The sequence below is a fragment of the Gopherus flavomarginatus genome, chromosome 7 (assembly GCF_025201925.1).
Source record: "Gopherus flavomarginatus isolate rGopFla2 chromosome 7, rGopFla2.mat.asm, whole genome shotgun sequence".
Classification (NCBI taxonomy): Eukaryota; Metazoa; Chordata; order Testudines; family Testudinidae; genus Gopherus; species Gopherus flavomarginatus.
In genome coordinates, this window is record NC_066623.1 from 70,453,569 (window position 1) to 70,479,303 (window position 25,735).

The 25,735-nt window shown below is 38.2% G+C and overlaps 1 protein-coding gene across 8 annotated transcripts in view; it reads right to left on the minus strand.

Moving 5' to 3' along the window:
• Positions 1 to 7,900: 7,900 nt before the first annotated feature.
• The window catches only part of KCNT2 (potassium sodium-activated channel subfamily T member 2), a 282,967-nt gene continuing 265,132 nt past the window's right edge, over positions 7,901 to 25,735 (minus strand). For all 8 annotated transcript variants that reach the window (XM_050961381.1, XM_050961380.1, XM_050961379.1 and 5 more), the window contains 2 exons: positions 18,598 to 18,682; positions 7,901 to 9,755 (listed from right to left, as the gene is read on the minus strand). In XM_050961381.1, the coding sequence (XP_050817338.1) occupies positions 9,644 to 9,755; positions 18,598 to 18,682 (197 nt within the window). In that variant the 3' untranslated portion in view covers positions 7,901 to 9,643. The remainder of the gene's footprint in view (positions 9,756 to 18,597; positions 18,683 to 25,735) is intronic.

Here is a 25,735-nt window from a genome sequence, read left to right on the forward strand (position 1 = left end):
AAGTTCAATCAGTTAGCAGAAAACAAAACAAACGTGAGCAATCATACATTGTGAATAAAACAATTCTGACCAAAAATGTTTATTTTTTCTTCTAACCTATTTAAAAAATAGTTACATCCAATTAATCCTTTGGCAGAAATCTGATTTAGGTCGCATGTAACTTGTAAGTAGAAGAAAGGCTAACTTTGCAATGAATACACTGGTCTACAATTTTTGAGAAGTCGTCTGCTTCAGAGATAAAATGTGATATTTATTATGTATTTTGATGTGCTGAATTCAAATATGACAATTAAAACAACTGATTGGCTACTGTTTCTAAGATATTTAAGTTTTTACATTTTATGTCTATGTATATTGTGTAGATAGTAGAGTTTTAATCATAAATTGTAAACCTAGGTCTTTTCATGTATTTATGGTTGCTTTACATGATAATATTTCACCTGTGCTGTTTATGTAACACTTTAAAAATCAGCAAAAGGGTTATATAAATAAAATGTATTATGAAACAAAAGGCAAAAAACTATTCTGTACATAGTTTAGTCCTATTCAGTGTCTACTTGGTGCTTCTTGGCTTGTCTCTTGTATTCATTAAATGGAGCATCCCTTGTCACTGTCCAGAAATAATCTGCAGGCATTGATGGGCTCCATTTGCCCTGATAGCCTGCCAGGAGATTCCACTGCTGTGGTCTGCCTTACTCTTGGGTAGTTCCAAATCCCTGACAAGGTCATTCAGTTCACCTTGTGTTATGAGGTGTGGTTCAGAGGAGGAGAATGGGAGATAATGTGGGTCCTGTGACATTGATGGTTCAGGACTAGAAGTTTCATCCTCTTCCTCTTCCTCGTCTGACTCAAGTGAGAGTGATTCTGGTGCATCAGGAACCGGCAGTCCTTCTCCGTGGGGTACTGGGCATATAGCTGATGGAATGTTTGGATAATGCACAGTCCACTTTTTCTTCTTTGACACACCTTTCCCAACTGGAGGCACCATGCAGAAGTAACAATTGCTGGTATGATCTCTTGGCTCTCTCCAAATCCTTGGCACTGCAAAAGGCATAGATTTCCTTTTCATGTTCAACCACTGGCGAAGATTTGTTGCACAAGTGTTGCAGCGTATGTGTGGGGCCCACCTCTTGTCCTGATCTCCAATTTTGCAGCCAAAAGAAAGGTGATAGGCTTTCTTAACCATAGTGGTTATACTGTGCTTTTGTGATTCAAAAGTCACTTCACCACAAACATAGCAGAAGTTATCTGCACTGTTCACACAAGTATGAGGCATCTCTGCTCACTTTGGCTAAACAGAAATGTGTCTCTCTGCAAAATCAAACACTGACAAAGAAGAGAGCACGACACTGTACGATTTCTAGAGCGAATATAGGGCAATTTGTTCAGTAGAGTGATGTAAGCTTTGTTATGATTGCATCATCCATGACTTCTAGGAATAACATGATGCAAGTCATATCATGTATGACGCAATACCAGATTGCATCATTGATTGTTTTGCCTCAACAGCAAGTACTGTCTAAACCCAGACATAGATTTTTTCATAGATCCAGTCAAAGGTGTATTTTAGTCATTTCTGGTTTAAATTGAGATCCCTTCCCTTTATAACTCACTTATCCTCGGCCATTCCCAAGTCAAGGGTCATATATACTGACCCAATAGCATATCTTGAAAACTAGAGCCAATAAACAATTTTAAGCATCATTTTCATTCTCAGTGACCCAGAATTAATAAAGTTGGACTACATTTATTTCAGAAGCATTTTGGCTGTAGAGCAGTGATATTAGTGAATGAACAAATCCTGCAGTGTTCTCACTTGTCTCATTATATCTGGTGATTATTCTTAAAGCCCTAGCTCATGTAGTCATGTGAACTGATGAGAATATGAACTTTCTCTTTTTTTCTCTCCTTTTTTTTCATCATACATTTATAGCCTATAAAGCTAGAAATGGCCATTGTGATCATCTGATTTGACCTCCTGTGTAAACACAGGGCATAGAAGTTTCCTGAATTAACTTCTGTTTGAACTAAAACGTATCTTTTTTAGAAAAACATCCAATCTTGATTTCAAGTGATGGATAATCCCCTGCAACCTTTGGTAAGCTGTTCCAATGGTTAATTACCCTCATAGTTAAAAATGTGTGTCATATTTCTAATATGAATTTCATAGAATAAAATTAATTTGTCTAGTTTCAACTTCCATCCTTTGGATCTTTTTATAGCTTTGTCAACTAGCTTGAAGAGCCCTCTGTTAAATTTCTATTCTCCATGTAGGTACTTAAAGATTATGATCAAGCCCCATCCTCCAACCTTCGCTTTGTTAAAATAAACAGATTGAGCCCTGGACTCTATCAATTTAAGGTACATTTTCCATTCCTCTAATCATTCTTGTGGTTCTTCTCTGAACCTTCTCCAATTTGTCAACATCCTTTCTGAACTGTGGACACCAGAACTGCACACAGTATTCTAGTAGCGGTTACACCAATGACCAATGAAGAGGTAAAATAATCTCACTTTAACTCTCAAGAGTCCCCTGCTTATACATTCAAGCATTGGCCTATTTGGATTCAAAGTCAGACTGTGAGCTCATGTTCAGCTGATAATCCAGGTCATCGATAAACATGTTCAATAGTGTAGGGCCAAGAATTGATCCCTGAGGGACCCCACAGAAAAGTTTAAAAATATAAACAGTGTGTACCCTACAGGTTCAAAAACCAGAAGGCAACTAAAAAAGAACCCAATATATTTTCTTACTCACAAATCATGAGATTATCTGATTCATGAGTTTTGAAAAATTGGGCTTGGCAGTAAAGATATTATTCACAACAAATAATATAACAAGTTTTTTGTTGCAGGTTTTTATCCTATTATTGATCAGATCTTCAGCTCATGTAAATGGACATCGCTTCATCAATCAATAGTTACTAACACCACCTGAAGATTTCTCTCTGTGTATCCAACAGGTGGACTGGGCACACAGAACTGCAACTGCCACTAGCTACTTCTTTTCACATAGGTTATTTGAATTACATTGGATCCATAGTGCTCCCCTTTTCAAAATGGATTGGTATCTTCTAGGTACATAGGAATGGGAATTACCAACTGGATCAGAGACAAGTTCCATATAGTCCAAAATCATGTCTCTGTCAGTGGTCAGCACCACATGCTTCAGAGAAAGGTATAACATCCCCACAACAGGCAGATGTAGAATAAACTGCCCTCTGCATACGCTTCTTCCTGGTTGATAATAGTTTACTTTAAGCTTTAATATCCCTTCCAAACTATTTGTTGTCATTTAATCATGATGATAGATTAGTTTTGCCATCCATTGATTTTTTTTCAAAAATCATTGACAAATTTGTGCAGAGAAGATCTCAAATTTCTCAGCCCCCTCTTTACAACAGTCTGACAAACTGCTTCCATATGTCTTCTGTGCTTGCTTGCACAGATCTTCTGAGCTTAAGGCACAAACAGCAATGCATTATCTGTCAGGAAATGTGTCACCCCATTAGTCACTATTGCTTCAATGAAAATAAATTAAGGACAGGTTAAGAGTTCTGTTGAGCTATGTGGAGTGATGTGAATGACTGATTATATTTATTTTACTGCTTTCCAAGAGTCATTGTTATACAGTCCACACTCTAATTATAGGCTTAAGTCAATAAGATGTACCCTAAACTTGCATTAGTCAATTGGCCCAATCATGCTCCAATTGGTGTCCTTGACAAAACTCCCGTGGAAGAGCTCAATGGGGACTGTGGGTACTGTGACAAAATTCCTCCTCTACCTTGGTGGGTCCCGTGCTTATTGGCAGATTTGCTCAGCTCAGTGATCTTCCCCACAGTCTAGATCATCTCCTCTTGTGTCTGATCAGGAGTTGGGAGGTTTGGGGGGAACCCGGGCACGCACGCCCTCTACTCCGAGTTCCAGCCGAGGGCCCTGTGAATTGCAGCTGTCTATAGTGCCTCCTGTACTAGCTGCATGACAGCTACAGCTCCCTGGGCTACTTCCCCATGTCCTCCTCCAAACACCTTCTTTATCCTCACCACAGGATCTTCCTCCTGGTGTCTGATAACACTTGTACTCTGTAGTCCTCCAGCCGCACAGCCTCTCACTCTCAGCTCATGCCTCTTGCTCCCAGCTCCTCACACGCACTTCCTCTCCTCTAGCTCCTCCCCACCTGACTGGAGTGAGCTGCTTTTTAAACCCAGGTGCCCTGATTAGCCTGCCTTGATTGGCTGCAGGTGATCTAATCAGCCTGTCTGCCCTAATTGGTTCTAGCAAGTTCTTGATTACTCTAGTGAAGCCCCTGCTCTGGTCACTCAGGGAACAGAAAACTACTCACCCAGTGACCAGTATATTTGCCCTCTACCAGACTCCTGTACACCACTGGTCTGGGTCTGTTACAGTACCCAGTAGTATCTTCAGGATTAGGCTCTATGTAAATGAAGAATGTAATGTATATATAGTCTGTTTTGTAGGAAGGAGTTCAATAAGCTGAATAGTAACAGGTAACATATCACTTAAAGAACTCAAATCCTGTTTGAGCTGGGTGTATAATATAGTCTTTATTATAGTTGGCATTTTTATCAGTGGGAAGTTGGCCAAGATTTCCACTATTAATTATCAAAATTATATCTAACTGCCAAATTTCTACTGATATTAATCAGTGAAACAGATTTTCTTGTTTTCAGATCAAAAGTCATGACTTTACCATCAGATCTTCACAACTGCAGGGATTCACTCAAGAGGAACTAATGAGATGACCAGGGCCTAAAAGGGTTCAAAAGAGCATTTATTATTATTTATTATTTATTTATTTTATATTACTTGTATTATGGTGGTGCCTAGAGGTTGCAGCCGAGATCAGGACTCTATGATGCTAGGCTTTGTACAATTGCATAGTTAGAGAAAGCCCTTACTCCACAGAGTTTACAATATAAATAGATAGGACAGACAAAGAGAAGGGGAAGCAGATGCATGGAAGTTTGCCCAAGATCAAAGAAAATGAGGGCAAGAGATGACAATTTAAACTAGGTCTATCAAGTGATAACAAAAATAAATCATGATTAATTGTGCGATTAATCACATTGTTAAATAATAGAATACCATTTATTGAAATATTTTTGGATGTTTTCTACATTTTAAAATATATTGTTTTCAATTACAACACAGAATATAAAGAATACAGTGATCACTTTATATTTATTTCTAATTACAAATATTTGCAATGTAAAAAACAAAAGAAATAGTATTTTTCAATTCACCTAATACAAGTACTATAATGCAATCTCTTTATCATGCAAGTTGAATTTACAAATGTACAATCATGTACAAAAAAACCTGCATCCAAAAATAAAACAATGTAAAATGTTGAGCCAAGTCCACTCAGTCCTATTTCTTGTTCATCCAATCGCTCATACAAACAAGTTTGTTTACATTTGCAGGAGATAACACTGCCTGCTTCTTGTTGACAATGTCACATGAAAGTGTGAGAACAGGCATTCACATGGCGGCATTGTAGAGGCATTGAAAGATATTTGCATGCCAGATGTGCTAAAGCTTCATATGTCCATTCATGCTTCAGCCACCTTTCCAGAGGACATGCGTTCATGCTGATGAAGGTTCTGCTCAATAATGATCCAAAGCAGAGTGGACCAACGCATATTCATCTGAGTCAGATGCCGCCAGCAGAAGGTTGATTTTCTTTTTTTGTGATTCAGGTTCTGTAGTGTCCACATCAGAGTGTTGCTCTTTTAACACTTCTGAAAGCATGCTCCAGAGCTTGTCCCTCTCAAATTTTGGAAGGCAATTCAGATTCTTAAACCTTGGGTCGAGTGCTGTAGCTATCTTTAGAAATCTCATATTGGTACCTTCTTTGCATTTTGTCAAATTTTCAGCGAAAGTGTTCTTAAAATAAACACCATGTGCTGAGTCTACTATAGCATGAAATATATAGCAGAATGTGGGTAAAACAGAGCCAGAGACATACAGTTCTCCCCCAAGGAGTTCAGTCACAAATTTTATTAATGCATTTTTTAACAAGTGTCGTCAACATGGAAGCATGTCCTCTAGAATGGTGGCTAGAGCATGAAGAGGCATACAAATGTTTAGCATATCTGGAACGTAAATACTTTGCAATTCTGGCTACAAAAGTTCCATGTGAATGCCTGTTCTCACTTTCTGGTGACATTGTAAGTAAGAAGTGGGCAGCATTATCTCCTATAAATTTAAACAAACTTGTTTGTCTTAGTAATTAGCTGAACAAGAAGTAGAACTGAGTGGACTTGTAGTCTCTAAAGTTTTGCACTGTTTTGTTTTTTTGAGTGCAGTTATGTAACAAAAAAAAATCTACATTTCTAAGTTGCACTTTCGCAGTAAAGAGATTGCACTATAGTACTTGTGTGAGGGAAATTGAAAAACACTATTTCTTTTATTCATCATTTTACAATGCAAATATTTGTAATAAAAATAATAATATAAAGTGAGCACTGTACACTTTGTATTCTGTGTTGTAATTGAAGTCAAGATACTTGAAAATGTAGAAAAACATCCAAAATATTTAATAAATTTCAATTGTTATTCTATTGTTTAGCAGTGAAGAAGGGTCCCTTTCATTTGATCTACTTTGTTTGTATTTTATTGTCCTGTATCATCTAGTTGCATTCTCTTTGCTTCAAATATCTTTCTTCTGCCTTATAATAAGCCTTGTGAAAATCACATTTGTTTTCTATTATTATTTGTGTTAGCATATCTCAGAGAAGATTTTCAGTACTCAGGAAAGGCACTTTATTGGTCTTTTTTTTTTTCAGTAAATGCCTTAGACCTGTCTGATTCATTATACTTTTCTTTAATACATTCCTCTAGCAAATGCAAAAAAGAGAATTGTGTCCCTTATGTGATAAGAGATTTATCACACACTCTGTATTCAAATGTTCCTTGGTATTTACCTTCTGAATAGCTATTATCTGGTGTGACCTTTATTCCATGTCAAAGTGAAATGTTCACTTTTGTTTGTGGATATAAAACTACAGTTAGATCTTGTCTCTCAAATTGTAACCATCTTATGTATTTGAATTTATAAAATAGATTACATTCCATCTATTTGTACTAAGAATAGGATTCTTCCTACATGGCAGCGCAAAATAAAAGTGATTTTAGACATCCTTCCCCTCTTTCTTCTGTTGCTGTTGTAACAATTATTCACTTTACAGATGAGATTTGTTCTGAAATAATTCCACTATTGAGTCAGACAATGCTTTTATCAGACACCGCATGTGAAAAAGTACACAGACTAGCAAACAAATATTTTGCAAACCATTTGACTTGCACCAATTCCAAGATTATAAATAGCAGTGTAAAAAGTGTTCCATTTGCAGTGTGCACAGAAGAAATTTTAAGTTTGATGCAGCTCCCCTACTTCCTTCAATTATAATGATTTTTTTCTGATAGAAATCATCCTAGGGGAGTATGTGTGCAAGAAACAAAACAAATAAAAAAACTGACTAGTTTTGTACTCTAATTTGGACTATTAAAACTAGTTGTAAAGCCAACAGTGAGTTGGATATGTTGAACTGCAGAAAAAAAAGGAACGTACATTATATTCTTACGCTTAAGAAAATAAAGTAAGGATTTCAGTTTTAAGATGTACATATGTTGCTGAATTTAGCTAGTACTGTCACAAAAGAGAATGTTGCTCAAAATATGTTGTGGTATAATAGGAGCTGACATAATATAATGAGTTTATTTAACCAAGAAGTCAATCATATCTCATAAACAAAAGAAGAGATTTGGCTGAAAAGGGGGGATAGTAACTGACTCCTTGTCACTCATCAGATGAATGTGACACTAAATTTGACAGCATTATGTACAGTAAATTACACTCACATCCATCAATGCCTCATTGATCAATTTTGGCATTTTTATTTTTCAGGACATATACCACCATATAGCTGCTGTTCCAGATATAGAAAATATAATGTAAACAAGTAGTTAAATGTTCTTGCAGACTATTTAATAACTTCTGTACATGTAGGGTTATCAAGGAGTTCAAAGAACAATCAGCATTGCCATTCAATCATATGGCTAGCCTGTAGAATTATCTTGTAACAGTTTTATATGGATTATTAAAGGTGGTACTTCTTTTGCAAATACCTAGATTGTTTATTGTTCATGCACAATCTTCCCTTCATTTAAGAGGCAGAGGCGCAAGCATGCAACATTGGAAGACCATATGCAAGACCCTGTGTACTCCATGGTAACACAACTTTTGGAATAAGTACTTGCATTCTCTGCAGACTGGAGATTATGAAGCAGCTACACTTAGTTAACACAATTTTGAGGGATTTTCTTGTATTAAATATGAAACGAAACTATGTATTTAGTTCGGTGTCCTATCTCAGTTAATCAGATGTTCCATTTTTTATATTGCATTGTCTCAAATGCTCTTTAATTTTCAAGCTGCATAATTTTATATTGAAAATTCACAACTGGATCAGAAGTTTTTAGGGAAAACTGGAGGAATTGGCAATTGGATACTAGAGTGGACATTTGGGGCTCTTTCCATCTGCATAGATGTAGGAGGCATTTAGGTCTGAGATGTGCATTAGCCAGATATGAAAGTGATATGCCCTTCATTTAATTCTTGAGATTTCAGGTTAACAACCCATTAAGATGAACATGGCCATTTGCACCTCAGCTATCATTCAGATATGTCTGGATAGTCAGGCAGGCAGCATCTTACCAGTTGGTACTTCATCTGGAAGATTTTCTTCACAATGATGAGGGAATAACACTATTCTTGTCTCTAGGGGAGGATTCTGACACCCATTACTCTTTTAAAACTTCCTCCATTTTTAAGGGCGTGTGTGTGTGTGTGTGTGAGAGAGAGAGAGAGAGAGAGAGAGAGAGAGAGAGGTTCTGTAAAACCAAAACATCCACATGTACCTGCCAGGATTTATCCCTTGAAAATCCCTTAGAATAGACCTTGAAGGGTTCACTTTGTATGCCCTATGCAAACTGATCTCTGTATAAACTCAGCAGAACTAATAATCAAATACATTCTAGATGGCCACATTGGGAATATAAAATTGGTCTGTTCTAATATAAGTGGGCAAAGAGACAAACCGGAAAATGATTTCATGGACTGTGATTCTTGTACATGATCTTGATGGGGGCATTTGAGAGCTACCTTAACAGCAATATTTATTACTACTAAAATATGCCACTGTATGTGTACCAGTGTGTGTGTAGGCATTTTATATGTGTTGCACATTGATATTCTTTCAAGTTATGGGTCAGAGGTTTAGTTAGTGATTCACTATCTCTTTGATAAACATAACATTTAGAAGCAGCAATTAAATTTATGCTGATGGAATTTGTTCCAATTAGATTGTTAAAATGTAATATAGCTTTTCATAATCACTCCAATAATGTGTGACAAAGTTCCATTTCCAAAATTACTGGAATAGGCTACAGACATGGCAATCACTTTCGTTTAGAATTCTTGCCCACTTATCAGATAGGATTCTCTCTGGTGCAAGAAGATCTGAACAAAATATAAACATTCCATTTTGATTAGATTTCAAAGTGGTTACTGGAAACAATATAAAAATGGTCTCTGATCATTGAGCAGAATAATATATCAAAGTTGTGTTTCCTCCCTGGCGTCTTGTCCAATGGTATTGCAGAAGCTATTTTTTCGGCTGGATATGGTATTTGGAACGTATGCCAATGGATCAGGTCGGATCAAGTAACTGTAAAAAGAAAAAAGTTGTTATAAAAGCTTGATATAAATTAGGATAAAATGCATTTGCATGCTTCCCTAGCATGTTATCGCAAAGGTAGGAGCACAGCTTAAAGAGCTCTCTCGCACTTGAAAGCCTTACTAAACTGGAAACTTCAGTCTTGTTTCTCATTACTTCATAGGACTGAGATCACATAGCATTCCTGTTTCTCTAAAAGGAAATTAACTCTTAGAGTATGTCTAAACTACGGGATTATTCCGATTTTACAAAAAACGTTTTTTTAAAACAGATTGTATAAAGTCGAGTGCATTCGGCCACACTAAGCACATTAATTTGGTGGTGTGCGTCCATGTACCGTGGCTAGCGTCGATTTCCAGAGCGTTGCACTGTGGGTAGTTATCCTGTAGCTATCCCATAGTTCCCACAATTTCCCCTGCCCATTGGAATTCTGGGTTGAGATCCCAGTGCATGATGGTGGAAAAACAGTGTCGCGAGTGATTCTGGATAAATGTAGTCCCTCAGTCCTTCCTCCGTGAAAGCAACGGCAGACAATCATTTCGCGCCCTTTTCCCCCTGGATTGCCCTGGCAGACGCCATAGCATGGCAACCATGGAGTCTGTTTTGCCTTTTGTCACTGTCACCATAAGTGTACTGGATGCTGCTGACAGAGGTGGTACTGCAGTGCTACGCAGCAGCATTCATTTGTCTTTGCAAGGTAGCAGAGATGGTTACCATCCCTATTGCACCATCTGCCATTGTAAATTGGCAATGAAATGATGGTTATCAGTCATTTTGCACCGTTTGCATTTGGAAATTGCCAATGACAGTTATCAATCCTTTTGTACTGTCTGCTGCTGTCATGGGTGCTCCTGGCTGCCCTCGCTGAGGTCAGCTGGGGGCACATGGACAAAAATGGGAATGACTCCCTTGGTCATTCCCTTCTTTATGTTTTGTCTAAAAATAGTCAGTCCTGCCTAGAATATGGGCAAGTGTACTAGAGAACCATAGAGCACAGCCGCTCCATGACAGAGCCCCAGAGATCCCGCAAAAATGATGAGCTGCGTGCCATTCTAGGGGGTGCCCGTGCAATAAAGGTTGAGAAGCTGCACTGCAGTATTCTATATCCATTAGAATTGATTAAGCACTGAAGATTTCATCCCAAAATATATTGTGTTGAAGATGATGGACTCATTTCTTGTAATCCTGCCTTGAGCAATATGCAGAAAAGAATTTTAAGAGTGATGTTAACTGGGTCCTTCTGGATTTGGAAGAGCTGGTTGGGGGAAAATGATTCCCCTCCCACTCCGCCAAGAAAATAAAATACAAAGAAAATTATTTTTATTATATTTTACTGTAGGTTTTCATTGAAGAACCAAGCCAACTGTTTGACAAGTTTATGGAAAGAAAGGAGTAAGAGTAAATAAAATATTGTCATTTTACTAGTACCTGTGTCATTAAAGAAACCAGCATTGCAAGATAATTGTTTTAAAAAAGGTATGTTACTCTAGTTTGTTTTAAATATGGTCAATTTTATCCTGTAGAACATTTTTCTATTCTTTCACTTTTGAAATCCAAATATTTCTGTTTTACCCCCAAAGTACTTGGAGGGGGAGTTCTTACTTTTATTATTATGAATTTGTGCTGCAATAGCACCTAGAAGTTCTACTCATGAACCAGGACCCCATTGTGCTAGATGCTGCAGAAACATAGAATATAAATATAGTCCGTCCCCCAAAGAGGATACAGTTCATAAATTCCCTATGCTGCAAGCACGTACATTTCTGTGCTCCTCACTCCAGCCCACAGCACAACAAAGCCACACTCAATATGCTTGGATTAATTTTACAAAATGTTCATCAACATAGCTTCTTTAATTTACATTATATTGCATTGTCTCATTGTGTAAAGGACCAAAGGTGACGGGAGGAGAGGATGTTACATCTTCTGCTACCAGCACACCATCTAAAATATGTGCATTTCAGAAAGGCAAACTGCAGTTAGGAAAAGTAACACTAGCAGCATTTTTCAAATGCATTAGCTAAGAACTGACAAACTCATAGCTGGAAACCAAACTTGCTCACCTGAATGTTAGTTTTGTTCAAAATGTGTATTAGTCTTCTCAGAATGTATTTAATATTAGACATTTTATAATGCTTACAAGTTACTGCATGCATTTATCTCATTTCCATGCTATAAGGAAATATGTAAGATTTGCTTTACAACTTTGAAAATGTTTGCTCTGAACTCCTGAACACAGGCACTGGAATTGTTCTCCCCACCCACTCCTTAAGGAGGCCTATAAAAATTAGATGAGCCATTAAAGAACATCACAGAACAAAGGATTGGTGAATGGCCCTACCACACCTTGGAAATGTTACCTGCAAAGACGTGACTCTCATAGATAGGAAGGCTAAAGGTAAAAGGTAAAACATAGTCACAAGAAAATTTTTTCATTCCTTTTCTGTTTGAACTCTCACAGGGACAGGGACAATAAACTAAAATGGAGGTAACCAGGGGTTATCCGACGTATGCCCTGAAAGAAATTTTGAATTGACAAGTGTGACATTATCTGATTAAAATATGACCATATAGATCATTGTTGCAACCACTGTTATATATTTGCAGCAAATATTGTAGAAAGGTTGTCGAGTGAGGTGTCTGTGAAAAGGTTATGGTTTTCTGGTTATGATTATGCTATATGCATGCATGTATCATTTTTGTTTTTGAAGTTCTAATTATTAGCTCTATACTTGGATTTCAAATGTGTACTCCTGCAGTAATGCCCATGAAGTAATTAGCCAACACACTTTGGAGGGACTATTGAAATTGAGTTGTCCATGGAAAGAACATTTAACCGACAATGGACCTTGAGGGACTCCCATCTACACTTAATGAAATGTCCTGCTGTGACTAGGAGAAATGCATGGACACGTGACTTGCCCATGTGACTCCAAACTCCATCTTGTTGCTGTAATTTTCCACAGTAAGAACAACGGGATGCCCTCCACGTGCCAAAGCTATAAAAGTCCCTAGAAACAACTCCATTTTGTTTTCAATCCTGTGTCTTACCTCTGGAGGAACTTTGTTCAGAGCTTTAGTTTGTAGCAAAGGCCTGAATGATCCATCCAAGCTGTGGATGTACTCCAGAGACTTGACTCAAGCCAGCAGTTCATTCCATCACTGCTACAAGCCTGAACCAAGAAATTTGCTATTACTGTATATAATTGGTTCCTTTAAGCAATTTTAACTCTCATCTTCCTTTTTTTTTATGAATAAACCTTTAGATGTTAGATACTAAAGGATTGGCATCAGCGTGATTTTTGGGTAAGATCTAAGTTTTACATTGACCTGAGTGTGTGGCTGGGCCTTTGGAATCAGGACAACCTATTATTTGATTAGACTGTTTGTAAAGAACCACTCATCTCTGAATCCAGTGTTTTTGGTGGTGGTATAAGAATTGGGCTGCCGGAGGAAACTGCCCTTATGTTTTTCTTATTAGCCAGTGTGGTGAACGGGGCTGCCGAGAATGGGTTTGAGCCTTGGTGAAAAAAATTTGTCAGGCCCCCCAACAAGGGCGGACCAGCTAAACAGGGCTGACAAAGCCAGGGAAGCCAGGCCCCGGGCCCCCTTCCAGACCTCCAGACCCAGTAATTTGTACCGGCTTCCCCCACTCTCGTCGGCCCTGGTGGTGAAACAGTTTACTTTTGTGGCTGGTTTGGTATGTTTTATAAAAGAATAACCACCCATTTGGGGTTATGTCTTATTTCTCAGCAGTTTATCCTGAATTTGGCATCCTCAGTTGTGACCCACTAAGACACTGTTAAAACAGGTCATCACAACTCTGTCATCTTTAGGAACCACAGATGGTAACTCATTTGTGTGTATATGCTTGCTTTAACCTGTAAATAATGTTTTTTTCATAATTAATAAAGGGTTAGTTTATTACGGGATTGGCCACAAGCATCGTCTTTAGCGTGAGATCTGAGATACAAATGGATCTGAGGCATGTGGCTGGTCCCTTTGGATTGGAAATAACCTGAACATTTTGTCATCTTTGGTATAGGTGACCAATTGTCATTAAGTCCAGCTTGCTGGGGTGGCAAGGTAGATGGAGAGTCTGAGGGGACTGTCTGTGACTCCATGGTAAGACTATTATAGTGATCCAGGAGTTCACATGTGTTGCTGGGTTGTGAAAGCTAATTACAGAACACATCACCAGTTTGGGGTACCTGCCTTGTTTTTGAGAGTTTGCCCTGAGACAGACACTCACAGTTGTGAGGCACTCCAGAGAGTGTGACTCTGTTAAAGTTTGATTATTAACAACACGATTGTAAAAATGGGAACTTGGCAATGAATGTTTATTCTCTCTCAGACTTCCAGGTAATATTTGCTCAGTTTTAAAAGTTCTGTAATGCCAACACTGCAAACTTCACCTGGGGCAGGTTCTACAAATAAAGTTCTGTGCTTTCTGCCTTGTACATAATCACCCAATTATCTACTTAGAGCCACATAATATACATCTATACAATGAAATAACATTCTAAAGGAGCTTTTTTTAGTAAGGAGTATTTCCATACTCTGCATTTGAATTCTTAAGCCTCAGAGAAAAATGAGTGGAGGGCAAGCTATATAAACCCCGTTCAAGCCACCCAGAGAGGGGCCAGGAAACTCCACTGAGTCTATTACATGGTCTATTGTGGGAAAAAGTTTGCCTCTTGGAAAACGTACGTGGCTCTGACAGCATTTTTGCTGAGATCTGTAGAGTCCTTATGCCTCTACAGTGATCATGTACCTATCTGATCTCTCTGGGTTAATTAGGCTGACTTGGTCATTAGCTTGCCTACAGAAGTTCTGTGCTTAAGTAAGCATTTAAGTAGTGCACAGGCCTTGAGCTGGCCATCTTCATGGGATAAACTGCATCAGATGCAATTATTTGTATTCACATACAAATATTTGCTAGTCTTCATATAAAAAGTTCAATCAGTTAGCAGAAAACAAAATAAATGTGAGCAACCATAAATTGTGAATAAAACAATTCTGACCAAAATGTTTATTTTTTCTTCCAACTTATTTAGCAAATGGTTATATCTAATTAATCCTTAATATGGGGCAAGTGTACTAGAGAACCATAGAGCACAGCCGCTCCGTGACAGAGCCCCAGAGATTCCGCAGAAATGATGAGCTGCATGCCATTCTAGGGGGTGCCCATGCAGCAACCCCACCCATTGCTTCCCTCCTCCCCCAACCTTCCTGGGCTACCGTGGCAGTGTCCCCCCATTTTTGTGATGTAGTAATAAGAAATGCAGGAATAAGAAACACTGACTTTTTAGCAAGATAAGATGAGGGGGAGGCAGCCTCCAACTCCTATGATAGTCCAGGCAGGACATTAAAGGGTGGTGGGGGGGAGAGGAGCCCAGCCTCCCACTGCTATGATATCCAGGGAGTACAAAATCTTTTCTTTACACATGAAGGCGGGGAGGGGGCAGGGCTGATAAAGCTCAGCCTCCAGCTGTTATGATGAGGATGGTTACCAAGCCTTTTGTACCATCTGCCGGGAATGATCAGGAGTCATTCGCATTTTTACCCAGGCACCCCCAGCCGACCTCACCGAGGCCAGCCAGGAGCACTCAGGGGATGATGAGGATGGTTTTCCACCATTTTGTACCATCTGCCATTAGGAAAGGAAGGGGAGGGGATGCTGCTGTTCAGCGCCGCAGCACTGTGTCTACCAGCAGCATGCAGTAGACATACGGTGACATTGAAAAAAGGTGGGAAATGATTTTTTTCCCTTTTCTTTCACAGGGGACGGAGGGTTAAATTGACGAGAGATACCCTGAATCACCCCGGACAATGTTTTTGACCCTTCGGGAACTGGGAGCTCAGCCAAGAATGCAAATGCTTTTCGGAGACTGTGGGGACTGAGGAAGAGCTGGAGTCCTCAGTCCCCCCTCCCTCCCTCCATGAGCGTCCATTTGATTCTTTGGCTTTCCGTTATGCTTGTCACGCAGCACTGTGCTGAGTCCCTGCTGTGGCCTCTGTCTATCATATCCTGGAGATTTTTTCAAATGCTTTGTCATTTCATCTTCTGTAACAGAGCTCTGATAGAACAGATTTGACTTCCCATAAAGCGATTGGATCCAGTATCTGCCGTATGGTCCATGCTGGAGCTCATTTTGGATTTGGGACTGCATCGCCACCCTTGCTGATCAGAGCTCCACGCTGGGCAAACAGGAAATGAAATTCAAAAGTTCGCGGGGCTTTTCCTGTCAACCTGACCAATGCATCTGAGTTCAGATTGCTTTCCAGAGCGGTCACAATGGTGCACTGTGGGATATCGTCTGGAGGCCAATACCGTCGAATTGCGGCTATAATAACCCTAATCCGACATGGCAATACCGATTTCAGCACTACTCCCCTCGTCGGGGAGGAGTACAGAAATTGGTTTAAAAAGCCCTTTATATTGATATAAAGGGCTTCGTTGTGTGGATGGGTGCAGGGTTAATTCAGTTTAACGCTGCTAAATTCAGTTTAAACGTGTAGTGTAGACCAGGCCTTAGACTTGCGTTTGTGACTTCTGCAGCCACTTTAACAAAAACAATGATTTTAGCATACCTTCGTCCATGATGTACTTATAGTCTCAAGTGCCCGACACCATACACAATTATGTTTTGAATATTTTTTCGTCAAAATTAGGCTCCTAAATATTTAGGAACCCAGTTCTTCAAAAGTGAAGACCACCCATCAGCTCCCATTGAGTTCCATTTAGACTACAGTTTATATCATTCAAATTATTCTATTAGGGTAGTAAGGGCTGTATCTGAATATCCAAAAGTACATTAAGTATGTGGCATATGCTTAATGTTTGTTCTTTGCCTCTTCCTATTGGGATACTGCTTGGAGCCATTTATTTTTATTATATTCTGTCTACACTATGCTATATGTTAGCAAAGCCAAGCTCAAAAAAGTGCACATTACTCTGAGTAGAAGCTGTAAGATTTGTGGTGTTTGTTTCTACAGTCCAGTAGAATCAGTTTCCCGGAAAGCTGTCTCTTACAGAGGCAAGTTTCATCCTACAAATGGACAGTGCCAGAGGAGCTAGCTAGTAGCTCTAGTCCTTGTCTCAGAGCCTGATTTTCCCTATTAGCAGTAGCCTGTGTTTGAGTAGATGTGCTGTCATGTTTTGTCCTAATTTTTGTGAGGCTGGACGGCTTCATTTCCAGGTAGGTAGTTGGCCTGTTTAGAGCTTTAGGAATTCAGCTTCAGGCATGGCCAGGGCTGCCCAGAGGGGGAGGAGGCAAGTAGGGCAATTTGGGCAAACAGGACCCCTCACGAGAATATAGTATTCTATAGTATTGGAACTTTTTTTTTATGGAAGGGGTCCCTGAAATTGCTTTTCCCAAGGCCCCCCAAATCCTCTGGGCGGCCCTGGGCATGGCATCTTTTTCTGTGTCTCAAATGGTGTACCATGTTGTATATGTTTAGCAAGTAAGTGATAAAGATATTATATTTTTAAAAATCAATGGTATGGCCAAAATAAAAAGCCTGTTAGTCAAAATTATAGTTTTGTTGAGATGATAGCAAATACTAGGTGTGTGCACTAGTTATTACATTTTTCCTGAATATCTCTTCAGACACCTACAGTTGTGTGTGTTGTGACTCATGGCCACGTTCTGATGATGATGCAGTCCTCAATGGAGATTGAAGACCACTCTGGCCCTGATCCAGCAAAGCACATGCTTCACTTTAAACATATGAATAGTCTGAATAGTCCCATTAAAGTGAAGTGCATAGTGGGGCTGGAGTGCTTGGCCTCCAGCTGGATCAAACCCCAATATCACAAGGTTGAATTCTCAAGTGTTCCATCCAGGCTGGAAAAGCTTATGCATTTCTCTTAGCACTACAATGTTTCTGCTTTTGGTTCTTGCCAAAATGAGGAAATACAGAGTCAGGCAACAACTAAATAGCCTGAACCTATTTGAATGTCAAAACTGTTGGCCTGAGTTTGGGGCAAAGGTTTACTTTCATTCTTACAAAACTTATCTAAATGATTATGTGAAATTTGTTTGGTTCTTGTCAGTTTCTGGCACAATAACCTCTCTCATATCTCTCTTTTAACTAAAACAATTGTGTGAGAAGGTGAAGACAGGAGCGGACTGTCTGAACAAAAAACAACATTATTTCAATGTAGATCATGTGATATTTTAAAGCTACCATCCAATGCTATGGCTTTTTTACTATTCTGCAAAAGTGTCAAAATGGGCAGGTGCTGGAATGCTGAAATTCTTGATAACCAAGTAAAAAGAAAAGTATTTTAAGCAATGCCTAAAAGTCTTAGGATCATGTAACTGGTATCTTAATGTATTTACTAGTCACTTCTTCCTTTCAGGGTCTATGGCATAAGCAAATTCACTTCAGTGGGCTTTGGATCAGGCCCTCAAATCACTAAAGAAAATGATCTTTGAAATCATTTATTGGGATGTCTTTGAAAGCTTGACTTTACAATGTTTTTTATTGATGCTCAGTGACTCACAAGCAAGAAACAAGAGTGAGAATGTAATATAGTATGAAGGTATCTGAGAGCTGTGATTTTTCTTAATTTAATCTTATCTGACACTCCAAGTTAGAAGGAAGAAGCAGGGTTATTTAAAGAAGAAAAAAAAACTTAAAAATTATCTGGTCTAAGTTAATGGATAAGTTTTTGTATAATTTTTTTGGATGTGCATGGAAATGATTCTTCCTGAGAGAAAAATAATAAAAAGCAATAAAATGCAAAAGATAAAAGAAATTAATTCCGGCATGAAAGTGAAAATAAGACACTTTGTGGATTTTATGATTTATGCCATCCACTTACACAACATCATTCAGCTCTAGTCTTGTATCTGGAGAAGGATTGATCAGGATGTAAGACAGTGTGTTTTGATGATCATTCATTTCATCTAGAGGACAAAAAAATATACAGAACGTATTAGGGTATTTACAAGGAAATGGTAAGAATTATAGCTTTTGATAAATCAACCTTAACAAAATGTGTTCCGTCCATATAGCTGTCAAAAGGGAACTATCGGGCTTGTTTCACAAAGTGACCCCATATATAAATTCAGCAACTTCTTTAACTGGAAATTTTCAAATTTCAAAATATTTTCAAATTGCTTTCATTGGAAATATTTGACAGAGGCTCATTATATTTTCCCAAGAAATTATCAAAATAAAGTACCAATATCTATTTTTGAGAATACACTGAAGACTGTTACAGTTAGTGACTTCTGCTACCACAAAAGTAGCTAAGCTGTTTGTATGTCCATTATTGTAGCAATTTCAATTTTTAAGAGCAACACAGAAATATTATCATACCAACCGACCACCTACAACCAGGGGATATCACAATCAAACTGGAAGCAGAATCCCCTTACTGCTAACAAATATAATTCTCTATCATCATATGCTTTGAAAATGCTTTTATTTAATTTATCACTTCTTAGTAAGCTGAATAGGAAAATCCTTTGAGGGAACATCTATATATAGTGTTATCTTCCTCTTGCCAACATGTAACTTGATGTATTATCAAGTCACATTGGACAACTGAAACTTGTTTTATATTTACATATAAATATATACCTCACTTTGAAGGATCCCAAAGTATAAATGATTTACATATCGATGACTGAATTGCAGCCTCCTCTGGCACGGATGCTGGCAACCAACCAGCATTTTGAATAACAGTGTGGGAAGGAATACTTTTTTTCCCAATAGATATTGCAGTTAATGCTCACACTTTCAAAAGAAATTGTCATGAGCTCTTTAACATCCATGTAGAATAGAGGACTCTGAAATTTAAGGTCTTAAAAGACCCACAAAGAATGAAATACATAGCACAGGATGAAGGGTTGCATGGAGTCTACTAGGATTTGAGCCTGAAATTCTAGGTAATTGGTGTTGAGTCCAGCAATTCAAGTCCCATTTGGCCTTCAGTAATCAAACGGACTTCAATGCAAGACTCCCTAGTTATGCTTCTCATGCTATTAAGGATTAGACTTCTAATGTGAAGTCACAGAGGACCTCTATCCAGCCAAACAGTTAAGCATGTTCCTAAATCCCACTTACTTCAAGGAGACTTGAAAGTGTGATTAAGTGTTTTGTTGAATCCAGGGTCTAATTGATTTGCAGCACTGTGTACAAATGGATGCTTGTCAAGAATTAGGACCGATAGATAGTTTGAGAACAAAGTCAAGCCTTCAGGGACTGCCTCAAATAAGAAATAAGCACCTACCTGAATAATGGCAAGATCAAACTTGAGTAAAACAGATGTGTGCTTTGCTTAGGGCATTAATCCATTGACTGCCAGGGAGGTGTCTGGGCTCAGAGTTGCATTCGACTCTCTACATCTGAATACTGGTGGAAGGTAGAAATGTTGTCTTCTAGCTTCAATTGATGATAAAATTATGCTTGCCCCTCACAGTCAAAGATCTGGCCTCAGTGCTCCACACATATTACTTTGATGCTGACTCTGAGTCACTAGGAGGTAACAGTGGTGAATAATGTATAAACATCTACTATGATCCCACTTAAGTAGTTCCACTGAGTTGAAAAATACAATATTTTGTAATGGAATCATAAAGACACAAAATATCTCTGGAATTGGTAAAGCATTTCAAACCAGTGGAACTTGTTAAGGATGCTCAATGTTCCTAGAGCTGATAACTAAAAAGATACCACACACAAAGATACACCATACATCAACTACAGCTAATAAGGAATTCTGCAGCCAATCTCCTAGGTAGAATGGGTACATGACAACTTCTCGCACCATCATTCAGCAAACTGGCTTAGGTCTCCAACACTGGATACAATTCAAGGTCCTAACTAGGGCCAATGTACAAATTAAAATTTACAAAAACAGCTGAAAATAACTTCCACTTCATTTGTCTCCTAAGTCCTGAGGGCAGGATTCTGTTTCTTCTTAGCTATAATACTTAAATCAGTGACTTAGGTTCTATGTAGCAAATTCAGATGCCTGAACACCACTGTTTGTAACTTGAGAATATCCTACAGTCTCTTAAGATTATTTTGATTTGAAATGTATTTATTCTCATTGTAAATGTTGGTAAAAACATATATTCTTTAGCTGGTTTCAGATCTTAAACGTTTTCATTTTTAAAGTAGGAGTAATGGAGAAATGAATTTAGCCGTCAGGATGAGAAATATTGTTTCCCTGAATGCAAAATGTTAGAATGCAGACAGTGGTAGAAGCTGATTGCTGGCTGTGGAAATGACCAGTATTTTAAGTGATTTCCCTCCTATTTTCTACATTTGCCACTCTCAAGACAGCTTTTTATACTATATAATTTTCTGTTTAATCAGTGTCTTTCTTGGGGTATATGTATATGTTACTTGACAGGAAGCAGGGACATACGCTGTCAATTAGTTAAAAAAATAGTTGGCTTGACTGGTGAATGCTATTATAAGTAGGAGTCAGAGGGTTTTTTGCTCATTACTTTATAGTCATTTCTTATAATACCCTTGTCACAAATGATGACTGTGACACTGTAGCTTGGAACATGTTCTATCCACAAAGCCCGATTTTTAAATTTTTTTTTCTAATTGTAACACAATGCCCTCTGGTATCTGTTAGATCACCATCTCTAGTTTTGTTTGATTTTGGTACCTATCCTAAATAGTTATCCAAATAAAACCAGTTTGTATTTACAAGATAGGTAGATAAGGAATGTTTGCTCTGTGCTGAGTTCACTCATGTTCATTTTAAGGGGAAAAAATATTTCTCATTCTGAAAGAATACATGTACTTTTATGAAATGCTAATTATCAGCGACACTCTGGTTCTGAGTAGGTTTTATATACAGATTCCCAATGTCTATGCTAATGAGATATATATATATATATATATATATATATATATATATATATATATATATATATATATAGTATAGTATGCTTTTTGGTTGAGTTGGTTGATTCTCATATGTGTCACTAGACCAGCATGATTTCTCTGTGAGTTATCTACACACAGTTGTTATACCACTATAACTATATGTATTTAGAAAACTATATAGTTAGTGATACAACCTCCTAGTGTGAATGCAGTTACTAACATAAAGATGCTGGTGCTAGTATCAGTTAAAATTTAGGGCCTTAATGATCTATACTGTTGTTGGAGGAGAGGCATGGTGGGTGAGGTAATATCTTTTATAAGACTAGCTTCTTGTTGGCGAGGGAGTGAGAAGTTGGAGAAGATCTCTGTGGAAGCTTGTCTCTTTCACCAACAGAAGTTGGTCCAATCATGTATATTAACTCACCCATCTTGTCTCTCTGATATGGGAGGATGTTGTTTGAGTCTTACTTGTAGATCCTTGTTCCCTGGATTAGTAGAAAATGAATGCATAAAGAGGCAGCATTCTTGGCTTCCTCTGGCTGTTTGAATGAACAGGGCTACAAAAGGGTTCCGATCCATTTCTTAGTGAGCAGCAAGATGTGTTGTGAGAAAGATACATCTGAGGTGGACTGTGGATAGAAAACAGATGTATCTTCAGGACTTAAAGGCAGAGGACTTTTTGTGGAATTGGAGTGATGAAGCAAGAAGTGTAGTAAGATTTAGCATCTTAGTTTTGTAAATGGATAAGTACATAGAACAGTAATTTTTTGTGCAGCATGAGGCCAATGGGGTTGCCAAAAGAGAGGTTCTCTGTATAACGAAATACAGACATTTGTCTGAAAAAAAAATTGTAATGAAAATTTCTAAATTAGAAAGGGCTTGGAGAGCTGTAATTAGCTGAAGGGGAGTATGCTTACCTATCAAATCTTTTCCATTCTGTAGTTTGGCATATAGTCTTCCTGAATTTGAATACTGAAATGAACATTACTGTTGGCTTTCAACTAGGATTTTAAAGAAAACCAATTTCAAAGGGAAAAAAAACAAAAACAAAAAACAAACAAACAAAGACAAGTATCCACCATATGCAGAATTTCCTGTTGACTTGCATAAGAACATGAGTTGAAATTATAAAAATATAATTTTCTGCTTTAACTCCCTGTGATGGATGAAAAATTGCTGGGTTCTTCCTTTCTTTTTTAAAGTCTCAGAAAATATATTTGAGCCCGATTCTTCCCTCAGACAAACTTGTGTGACTCTAATTACTGTATATACTTGTTCATTAGCTTGTTAATTTATAAGCCAACCCCCAAGATAGTTAGGTAAAAATAACAAAAACTGTATGACCTTTTCATAAGCCCATCCTAGATTTCAGGAGTTGGCAAACTTTGGCTCCTGGCCATCAGGGTAAGCCACTAGCAAGTTGGGACATTTTGTTTACCTGGAGCATCTGCAGGCATGGAGCCCCAAAGCTCCTTGTGGCCGTGGTTCATCGTTCCCAGCCAATGAGAGCTGCGGGAAGTGCATGCCTGCAGATGCTCCAGGTAAACAAAAAGCCAATTTATTAGATATTCAATTCAATGATTCCATAGAGTTTAAAATTATCAAATTTTGGTGTAGGCCAACCTCCGCTCTTTGATGCGTCACTTTTTTACCAAAAATATTCAGATCATGAATGAGTATATATATAAGTCTATGGGAAGTGTGGGTAATTATCCAAGGATCAAACTGGGGACATTTATTATTTGTATTACAGTAGCTGTGACAGACCCAAGCCAAAACTGTGGCCCCATTGGCCTAGGTGCTGTATAAACACATAGTATGAGACAATCACTGCCCCTAAAGAATTTACAATCAGAGAAAAGAAGTATTATTCATGTTTTAGATAGTGAAATGAGGCATAAGATTAAGTGACTTGTTTGACCTCACACAAGAAGTCTACCATAGAACAAAGGTTTCAGTCCTTATTGGTGCTCAATGACCTGGATCCAGGATATCTAAAAGAAGACCATGGTCGACAACTCTGCTTGTCTGGCACAATGGAAGTTTCTACCATATGCAGGAGATGGAGCTTTCTCGGAGCCTGGTCTGAGGCTATGGGGCAAACTTCCACAGGAACAAAGGGTCATCACAAACCTCCCCATCTTCCATTCCAATGACAAGGCACACTTCTTTGGCCTTGCCTTCTCTAACATAAACACAAAGCAACATGTGAATTAAAATCCTGCCTAAACAAAACACTTCACTGAATGCACTTCTCCCCCTGAGGAGAGGATGAAAAAAGAAACCACCTATGACAGATGTTAGTCATGTTGCTTAAACTACAACTAGAATGTGACCAGATATTACAATGATGAATGAGGTATAAGACCTGATATAGACTAGAATCAGAAATTCAGCACAGATCTCAGTCCAGGGCCTTAATCACAAGACTAAATTTCCTTTCAATTATGGAAATTTTAGTAGGGATTAATATGCTAATTGGCTCAGGTATATTTTTACCAAGGGAATAACTTGCATCATTGTAAAATTCTGAATATAGGAATTCTTATTACAACACAAGTGCTCATTTTATTACAGGAATCTTGCTTCACACATCTATTTAAACAGGAAAGATAAATTTTGTGCAAACAATATTTGAATAAACTCAGGCACAGTATCTGGGGAATAGGAAAGGAACTGGCTGATGGTAATCTGATGGTCTACCTTTTACTGTGTTAGTTCATCACCTTAAAATACCACAAATCTCATAAAACACATTCTGCTATATTTGTAATAAGTATAACCTGAGTAGGCATAGCTCTGGTTAATTCAGCTCTGGTTAACTGAAATTCAGTAATGTGCCCTGAGCTGAACAGATGCACTGGGACCTCCTAGAACATGAACTTCATCTGAAATTTAATTTTTCCAAAGGTTCAGGATATCCTGCAAGACTTCTTTGATCAGTGGAGTGATACTGTACAGCTGAGATTTTCAAAGCCATTTAGGAGATTTTAATGCTAAATTCTCATTAATAGGGCATCATAATTAATTTGGCATCTTTGAAAGATTTTAGCCTATATTGCTTTCAGATCACAATGGCAGGTTTTTGTTTTTATCCATTTGAAAGTTTGAATTTTTTTTGGTTAAAATGGTTGGATTGCATTCTTAAAACTATTTTTAAATGCCCAGGTTTATAAATGATATATATCTTTCCACCATCACCTTTCACGTGATGCTTGTTGTCTTAGGTTGCAAGCTTCCTTCCCTTCCTATGTGTGTACACAGCACCTTGTACAATTGAGCTGTGATTTTGATAAGGCCATTGGGAACAAACTATCTTGTTCATGCTATATTATAAATGCTTTGCCACTCTGCACTCAGGTTAACAATTTCCTAACATTAATACTCATAGTTCTTTAAAAAGTTAAGTGAGTTATTCTGTTACAAAGACTACTAAGGTCCATTTAACACTCACTACTATATTTAACTGACTATATCGTAACAATTCTACTAGACCAAATTAGTTTATAGAAAGTTAAAATCTAGCATACAGGTTGTCATTATGAATAAAAGCATACAATTTACAAAAGTTTATTCAAGAGTTTAGGGTTCAGGGCTGTTAGATGGTTACAGAACAAACTACGGAGACTGTTTTCGGGATGATTGGGCCTTCACTGTGAGTTCATATATGCCCTCTTTTACCCAAGAACAGAGTGAGCTTATGGGGTAACAGGTTGTGGATCTAAATTGCCTTTGAGAAGGAGCCATGTAGAGAGGCAGCTGGAGAGAAAATGGACTCATGAAAAGGAGAGGTTTTGTTTTTTGCTTATGGTTTTTGTTTTTGTTTTTTACTTCTGATGGATCAGATGAGGGAGTGGAACACCATGAGCAAGTGAAACACAAACCCCAGACAAGGAGGAAGAGTGGGGCTTAGGTAGTGGAACCAGGCACTCACTTCCTTTTCTCAAGGCCTGTGGCTGGGTCTTCCAGCAGCAGGTGGGAAGAAGTGCCTCTCCTTTCTCCTGGATTGAAGGTTTGAAAACATGCAGATCATTGGGAAAGAGCTGGGACCATGAAGTGGTCTGGACTCTGACTGGATTTTTGGTTTTGTTTTGAACTTTCAT